General features: G+C 47.8%; 1 protein-coding gene across 1 annotated transcript; it reads right to left on the reverse strand.

Moving 5' to 3' along the window:
- Positions 1-393: 393 nt before the first annotated feature.
- lacc1 (laccase (multicopper oxidoreductase) domain containing 1) lies at positions 394-3,702 on the reverse strand. Its single transcript, XM_018729280.2, has 6 exons — positions 3,198-3,702; positions 2,415-2,966; positions 1,843-2,021; positions 1,557-1,722; positions 1,095-1,320; positions 394-777 (listed from the first exon to the last, which is right to left on the reverse strand). Exons 2-6 carry the CDS (start codon positions 2,953-2,955, stop codon positions 606-608), a joined length of 1,284 nt encoding a protein of 427 aa, XP_018584796.1. The 5' UTR covers positions 2,956-2,966; positions 3,198-3,702; the 3' UTR covers positions 394-605.
- Between the last annotated feature and the right edge of the window lie 5,434 nt (positions 3,703-9,136).

The following is a 9,136-nucleotide window of genomic DNA, read 5'->3' on the forward strand; positions in this document are numbered from 1 at the left end:
TATAAAACAAAAACGTCCTTTTTCCAGCTGTCTTCCTCGAGACCCTATACAAATGCTTTTCACCTCAGTCTCACGACTTGATTTGATGAGGACTTTATCGTTCAGTTTCTGTATTCTTCCTAAGCCAGAATAAATGTTTCTGAGCCCTATTTTTTTGCCTTGTTTTCAGTGTTGTTTGTTGTTCCAAATGCGGCTGATATAAACACAATGTATCAGTGCACCCTCTGAAAATGTAAACTTTGGTATAAATGAATTAGTGATGTGACAGCAGTAAAATCCCACCCCTCCAGACGAACAACGAGCAGTACGATAACTACTGACAACACAGGCGGTCCTCCACAAGTCTTTGAGGAAGTGTTAATAAAAAGGCTTTATTAGTCTTTTTAAGGCTTCGATTTCAAGGACAAAACACGTGAGCATTAGGCAGAGCCGTTAGAGGCCAGTCTGTATTCTCTAGTGGTTTTACTGTAAAGGCATACTGAGGTTTATGCGGTCTTAGATTCTGAGTCAGTCGGTCCGTGTCAGTCTGCGCGTCAGTCTGCGCGTCACAAACACCCCGTCTGAAGTTCACGTCATCATTAATCACATCACGCTATGAGTTTTCATCAGCCCTTTATCCACAGGAAGCCGATCTGCGTGCCAAAGTTGAGGCCGTCACGCACGTGGGAGAAGAAGGCGTCAGGGTGGCAGGCAGTACAGAGGGTCACGTTAGGCCTGTCGGTAACAGTGTTGTCCTGGATGTGGTGAGGAAGGATTCCGCCCTGCTGCAGGAGAATTCTGGGAAGGAAACATCAACAGTGGAAAACTGAACTGAAAGCCCTTATGTTGCGCTTTTGAACTTTTCTTACGTGGATCACGCTGACATATATCATTGTGGAACATCCTTAGAACATTTACACATTGTTTGGCTGAAACTTTTCTCCAAAGTGACTTACAATAATTACTTTCTTATTTATACAGAAACTGGTCTTCTCTCTGACAATCTGCTATGGTTCCGTAGCATTCAAATATAAAGACTGATTTAAAAAAAAAGAAAAAACTACCATCCATATCTGACACTGAGAACTTATTTAGGACAGAGCAGTGTTCTTCACCTTGTGGCCAACCGGATGTCGATGTAGGGCTTCACCGTGCCCCTGGCCCTGACGCAGTCGGGGTGTATGGCGTGGAACTCTTCGGCCGACTCTCGATCCAGAGAGAAGCAGCAGGGTCCCACGGAGGGACCGATTACCACCACGATGTCGCTCAGTTTGCTGCCAAACTCCGACACCATGGCATTCACTGTTGCCATAGCAACCCCCTTCAAGGTACCTTTCCAGCCTGAGCAAAAGAGATTTGAGAGATGAAGCACAAGGAGAGAAAGCGACAACGCCTGTGAGTCGAGAGCACCGCGTAAAAGTGTGCGAGCTCTGACATTTTGAACAGATCGCCCCGCTGGTGGTGTGTTTGCGGCCATCGGAAGCTGCCAGCCCTTGTGGACAATGAGCTATGCACGACAGCGGCTCTACTACGTAGAAAGGGTGCAGCGAAAGCGCATGCATATCAGACAGATTTACCTGCATGAGCCACACCAATAACCTTGGCCACAGAGTCGGCGAAGAGCAGCGGCATGCAGTCGGCTCCGGGGGCTGCGATGACCACACCCACTTGGTTGGTTACGATTCCATCGTAGCTCTCGGGCTCCGGCTTCCCCATCACCCACACATCGCTGGCGTGATCAGTCTGGGACCAGTGTTGACAGAGAGTCAGATCTACAGCATGTGTCCGCTTGAGCTTTGGAAACGTACAGTGACGGCTGAGCTCGCATCTTTATTCGTTACAGTGCTCCGAAGGCACGGTCACCTTTACGAGGTGGAAAGTCGCGGGGTCGAAGCCGGCCTGGAGACCGAGGCGCCGCAGGTTTTCCGCGACGACCGTCTTGGGGTCCCGTCGCCTGGAGCTGCTGAAGAGGTTCAGGGAGCGGAGAGTGCTGATGTAGGAAATGCCTCCAGTCCTGGTGGTGAAGCCATGCGAGAAGTTGTCTGCAGAAATGCGTGTGAGAAATGCACATTTAGCAACGCGCTGAGGAACTACGTTGTTTTCAGACGGACACCTGTTTGCATTTCTCATAAACGCTCCACATTCATAACCCGTGGCCTCAGCCATGAACTTTGTACCCATTTTGAAAGAGTCTGATAGCGAGGAACGGTGGTTCCTCTTCACCTGTACGGTAACAATTTTATTATTTCCCATTTTGATGCTTTATTGAAAGAACCGACTTTCAGTTTCACTCATTTATGCAGTTTGACATTTACCACAGCGGTGTCGATCCAGCGAACCAACAGCTGTCAGGTTACAACCTTGAGTCCTTAAGTTCAAACCTATCAATAGTTTGTGAGATCTGTGGAGCGAGTGCAGAAGTTCATGGTACGAACCTGGGATTAAAGGGGACCTCAGGATGGAAATGACCCCACCGATGGCAGGCAACTGGCTCAGGAAGCCGGCGACCTCTTCCTTGATGTGTGTTTGGAGACCGCAGGCGAGGACGCCTCTGCATGCTGCACAGAGACAGTCGTCGAAGGCCTCAGCGTAGCTGAAACGGTAGACGGCGGTGAAGAGCAGCTCCTGGTAGGCCTGCAGGACGGCCTTCCTCTGGGTGGACGCGATGACCAGCACAGCGCTCAGGTCCAGCTCGTCCAGAGTCTGTTTAAAGCGATACCAGGAAGACACCACGCAGCCTTGCTCCAGGATGAGAACGCCGCCATTCTGAGCGACGAAGCTCTCGCGGAGGCATGAAGCGGGACTCAAGCGCCTGTCAGTGGAATCATTCTCATATCTGTCAGTCATGACCCAGGCCACCGTGTACCTGTTACCATCCACCACCATGGCCCTGACTTTGTCCACGCATTTGTGCACGCAGTCCTGGTCCTGGGGACAGACGCTGTGCGCAAGATCCACAACCACGGCTTCGGCCATGGCGTCCCTCTCTGCGAGCACAGCACGCACACACACAGCACAGCGAAAACACACACCGTCAGAACACGGAGGGCGCGCGCCGCCGCGTCAACTTCAGCGCCCCATGCGCGAGCGCTTCGCAGTGCAGAGCGTGCACGAATCGCATCGCCTTTGACTGACTGCGGTGGGATTGTGGGTAATTCACCGTGAACTGTCAAACGGGACACTTTGAGTGGGTGCCATCCGCGCTATATTCCACTTACCAGGAGAGCGGAGCGAAGGAGCTGCGAACGAAAGCGCGCAGGACAGTCAGTCAGTGTTCAGTGTGTTCACTTCGCCGTGTGGAGGAGGAGGAGCCGCTGGCAGCGCGGGCCGGTGAAAGATCACTGAAATCAAGGTCTCCGCTACCTGACCAGCTCAGCTGCGACCCGTCACTGCAGCCGCTCCCACGTCCTCTACAGGGGACGTACCGCGCGCGCTTCCTGCTCTACTAGTCTCTGCTGACGCTCGTGCGGGGGAAACCCACATTGTCATTGTGACGCTGCCTGTGTGTGGTCCAGAAACCAGCCACGCGGAACTAGACTAGTCTCGCGGCGTGGAATGTTTCTGGACGTTTTACAAACCTCCATTATTTCCTGCTATTATAATTATTCCTTCGTTGTTCTCGAAAACAATTTCAGTGCACTCTTTGGAGTCGTTGCGGTTCTCTGATAATAGTTCTAAGCATGTATTAATGGTAACTGTAGCAGGCCACCGGGCCATCATAAAGTCACTAATACTTATGCTTTTCAAAAAAAGCTTTCGTGCAATATTTCGACAACTCTGCATGCCCCGCCCACCACCGAGTTGCTTTCGGCTCATTGGATGAATTGTGCGCATCGGGCTGTCAATCATAATCCCAACCACTGACGTTGCTACGACCCTAGACAGTCGAGTTCATTTTCGAAATAGTATGCTTGTTTTTATGCAATGTATATACTACTGTGTTTTTTTTTCCATTATATTCAAAAGTCTATTTCTGTAGTACCAGGCTTGTGATGTGAATGTAGTAAAAGTGTAGCAGGTATTGAGAGGTTTCACTTTCGGGAGAATTAGTCTGGTACTACAGGTGACTTTAAAGTTTAAGTGGAAAAGAATTGACTGTTTTGATACATCCGTCCGATTTCAAATAATCGCTTGTCCTGTGTTACCGGGTAGGCTCCGGTTCCCCGTGACCCCATATGGGATAAGCGGTTCAGAAAATGTGTGTGTGTGCTTGTCCTTAGAAACAGTGTGGAAGGCGGTAAACCCTACTTGGGACACCAGTCTATCTAGGGTAACGAGAGAGAAACGGAGACACACAATGACCATGCACGCACCAGCAAGAGTGGCTCGAACCCATGTTCTGCAGCACCCTTATGTATGAGACGTGATACATTGTAGCGCGCTGCGCTTCCTTCTGGAAGGGACAAAGATAGATACACAAACAGCTTTCAACACGAACGTTTATTAGTACACCGGAACACGGTAAGAGACAAAAGTGCAACACAAGGAAATAAAGTTCTCGATCTGAAAAACTGATTTTTACGGATCAAAATAAATTACCAGCCCACAAAGGTGTCTGGTTCTACACACTGTCCAACTCCACAGGCAAGAATTTTGACATTCATCACCCGGGATGACTACAATCTTTATTCAATAAAGAAAACCAAAAACCATCATGCCAATAATAAAGCCTGAAATAAACCAGAAAAACTAACTTTTCTTTTGGATCTATACTTCAAGCTGGCCTTCCCACCCTGCTTTACACCTTATTCACTTTCCTGTCTCCCCTTACCCACCAGCAGACACTCACCAGCTTATGTTCCTAGGAGTCCCCATAGCGGTTGAACAGCTAATTCACATTTTACCCACAATTCTCAACTATTTACAACAAACCCATTTTCGTGCTCAAACATGACACTCTCCAGTAATGCGGGTAGTTACAGTGTATGTATGTATGTATGTATGTATGTATGTATGTATGTAGGTAGAAGTCTTTTGAGGAAACTTTTTTCAAGGGTTGCAGCAATAGAAATCCCAGGCAGAGGAAGAACGTTCTCTGAAGGGCACCTAGGAGAAGATGTTTAAATATAAGGTGTGTTTATGTTCAGCACGGCGCACGCTGGGTTTGCTCTGTTAGTGTGTGAAGCTGCTGTATACGCTCTGTAGGGGGGAGGAACAGCACGCTCCAGGGTAAAGTACCATGCTCCAGAGCACTGCAGCAGGAGCAGAACTAGACCACGCATCTTCAGATCATTAGGAAACGGCGTTAACTACGCTGCTGGCCTGCTGTACACTGTGGTATAGGGGCAGTACTAAGAATAGTATAACTGATCGATTTACCACGCTGCTGTAATTTTACCTTAGAACAAGTGAAGTGATTACACCTAGTGTCTAGAATTCTACTGGAAGCCCACGAACTTTCACAAAATAAAAAAAAAAAAACTCCCTGAAAGAAAATTCTATCAAAATGTTTAGTTTACTTAGTAGTTTACTGTTTTAGTTCAGTTTGCTATTATTTTACAAAAAGAAGTTGATCTTGCAAGTTCGTGTTTTTCCGAATGTTCAGTAGTACCCCTCGTGACCGACAGAGGGCGTCAAGACACCGGATAATCTATAGCGCACAAATACGTTGCCAGGGGCTTTGATTTTAATCTGACCCCTTCACTGCTGTAGTGTAAAGTCTGTCTCTTAGTGTTTCCAAAAACAATCAGCCAACACAAATACAAGTGAGAGTCATGCATTTAATGAGCATGCACATTTCTTAAAACAGGTCGAAAATATGTGCTGAGTAAATATATGCAGATACCCAAAACAAAGAAATAACATGCTATGTTCAGTTAATAGGTAAATAATGCAACACTTTAGTGTTGTTTCATTTTGAAGGAAGACCTTGCAAAATGAGCCGTGTTTAAAATTTAATTTGATCCGTAGAAGTAGCTTTGCCACAATCCTAATTATAAAGTCTCCTACTGCTAAGTTTTCTTTTTTTTTAAAAGAAAAAAACTTTCACAGATGTTCTATAAAGACTTTCTTCCTTTAGTCCCAGAGACAGAAACAGGACTTTAATATTCAGTGAACAAATTAAGCATTCGGTTCAGTCTACTGATCTCTGTGAGATCCTCATTTCAACAGACAGGTTGAATGCAAAACATTATTATCACCCAGCATTGATAACAGGTCTATGTTGCACTGAGATTAACATGCAAAAAGTTCTAACCTTCCAGAAAAGTATGAAATTTCCATTTACATATTTAGCCTAAAATTTGTTGTATGCACAAGGGAGCATGATGGTGCAGTGGGCTTGGCTGGCTACTGCTCTCTGGTGGGTCTGGGGTTCGAGTCTTGCGTGTGGTGCCTTGCAATGGACTGGTATCCTATCCTGGGTGTGTCCCCTCCCCTCTTGGCCTTGTACCCTGTGTTGCCAGGTTGGATTCCAGTTCACCCACACAAGCGGCTTCAGTCAGTGTGTGTTTGTTGTATGCAGTATATTCTGTTCTTGTTAGAATAGTGTATTTATTTTTGTTCCGTGTCTCTACATATTGTGTTAAAATCAGTAAATGTTAACACATTGAAATCATTCACTCTTGAAATTTAAAACAATATCATTTTGGTTTGGACAAAGAGGGGAAAAGGAAATGCTTTGAGCAAAGATACTCTGTAAAACATGAAAAATAACAGATTAGCAACAATATATATGCAGAACCTGTTGTCACCGTAGGGTCAGCTGCCCACGTCTCATAGACACCATAATACACAATTATGTACAGTGGTGGTGAACCACTGTATTTTTACATCCTTAAAGACTTGCCAAATGTGGTTTTTGTAGCAGTGAACCATGTTTTTCTGTAGCTGCTGGTATCAGTATTAACCGTGATATTACTGAAAACGTGTTTAATCTGACACCCCCCCTCGCGTCACAGTTTTTCGGAGAGAGTCCTTACAAAAACACTGATTTGAAACGGAATCACTGTTACAGCCACCATCAGCACCTTGGTTTTTGTGTAGTGGGAGGAATCAATGGAGACCTTACAATGTAAGGACACGAGTGAAACGGTAAGAACACTGTGCTCTATATACAGGCTGCTGAAACATTGTTAGTTGCCTTGGACAAAGGTGTTAGATAAACAATAATAAACACATAGGGAAAATATATGATGTTCCAACTCTTGTATTAACCTTGAGCCACCCCATTCGCAACTGTTCAGGTAGGGTTTCCAGAGAGGCTCAGTGGAGGCAGTGACTATCCATGACCCTGGTACCAGATTAATGACCATAGTAAATTCCAGTGCCCAGCATAGTCATGCTGGTGGGAGACACACACTGCGATGGTGAGTGGCACCTGGACTCTGCCAGCTGTGCTGTCTTTCATGTCATCCACACCATGAGCCAGGGCTCTCACCTCTGGACAGTACTTCACTGACACATTTCACATGACAGGGAAATTTTGTCATGTCAGTGTCAGTGTCGGTGTCGGTGTGCCCCGGTTATGCCATGTCTGTGTCGGTGTCGGTGCTGGTGTCGGTGTACCCCAGTTATCAGTTATAGCGCACAGAAAACGTCCAGACATCTTCCCTTCCCACCGTTTCCCATTTCAAAAGCCACGCTTTCCGAAGTGGTGTTACATTAATAATTGGTTGCGCACAGATACAGTACGATTCATTCGTTCATTCATTCATTCATTCATTCATTCATTCAGTTCTTTTCTATTCTGAAGGATGTGTGGACTGCATCGTCCGCAGCGTTCGTGTTCTCTTTTTCTTCTTTTTCCTTTTTCCCAGCACCTGGCTGGAATGCCTTTGCTGGCTCGACGAGGCCGTCCGGCGCCGCGCTGTGCACGAGCGGGCGCGCGCGCTCGCTCTCTTCCTCGCTGCGAGCCCTGCGCTGGGAGACGCGAGCGGCTCAGAGATCGCGAGCGGGGTCCGGCGACTGCGGCGCGCGCGCGCTCGTTCGCTTCTGCCTCTCGGCTGCGCGTCCGCCTTCTCATTGCCGCCGAGAGGAGAGGCGCGCATCGCGTCGGGACCGCCGGAGACGCCCCGATTCCACGGTAAGGATCCGTCCATTCAGCGGCTTCCAACGCGGTCCTCTCCGCAACAGTGCGCGCGCCAGCGCGGGAGCACATGATCATGATGCACGGTGAGGGTCACTTAAGCCTTGCCGGAGCGCGGAAGGATGGATCGCACACACACACACACACACACACACACACACACACACACACAGTAGCGTAGGTGCCAGAGGAGACGTGCGCGTGCCTGTGGCCACCGACCGACGCGCTAATAGGGACAATGTGAGAAAGTGACAAAGCGCGCAGAAACATCGCCGCTCGCTGCCCGGCGCGAGATGTGGCAGGACGTGTTGAATGCGCGCACCTTCATTCTCCGCGCATGTCCTCGGTTTCGCGTCTGTACCGGTGTACGGAGTACTTTGTGTTTACCAGCCGTCCCTTTAAATTCCCGCGTGACGATTACATTCATTTCGTGGCCGCAGATGAACTAGATCGGAGGTGTGAGGTGACGGTTCACCGCTGAACGGTATTTAACACCTTCCACCTGACGCCGGTGTTTGTTGGTGGGAAGAGGTGCTTCAGGACAAAAGAAAGCGCAGCGCGGAGTGCCTTTCAACGTGAGTCACATTGATTCGCACATCAGAATGGTCTTGATCGCAAGTATAGACTAAGACTGGGAGTAAATGTGTGCATCATCTCCTTTTTAATGCTGTCTTTGTTAAATTCACTTGGTGCTTTGTCATGAACTGTGAATTTCGACTTTTGGTGGTGTGCTACTCTGAGATAGTGGGAAACATGGGGAATGATGACCCCTTGGCACTACAGGATGAAGAGCATTACCGGTGCCTCGCTTTTAAATGGGAAAACCTGAAAGAACACTTTTGTAATATTCAGTGTGTTTGTCTTAGCTGTAAATGTCAGGGCACTGGCCTTTATGTTTTGCTGTAATCTTATTCATTTGCTTGCTTTAAATGCTTTTCCTCAATCTCCATCAGAGCGGCGCCTTGCGAGGGACCGGATTTGTGGCAGATTTATGCATCCTTGCAAAAGGAAACGAGAAAGCGGCGGGAGATATAGCTGCAGCTGGACACGGCAAGGGGGGTTGCCCTTGATCGTGCGTCACCTGGGTAACCGCATCAGCACCAGGGACAGTTTTTGGACCTAAAGTGGAGA

This window comes from Scleropages formosus, chromosome 14, assembly GCF_900964775.1.
Source record: "Scleropages formosus chromosome 14, fSclFor1.1, whole genome shotgun sequence".
Classification (NCBI taxonomy): Eukaryota; Metazoa; Chordata; class Actinopteri; order Osteoglossiformes; family Osteoglossidae; genus Scleropages; species Scleropages formosus.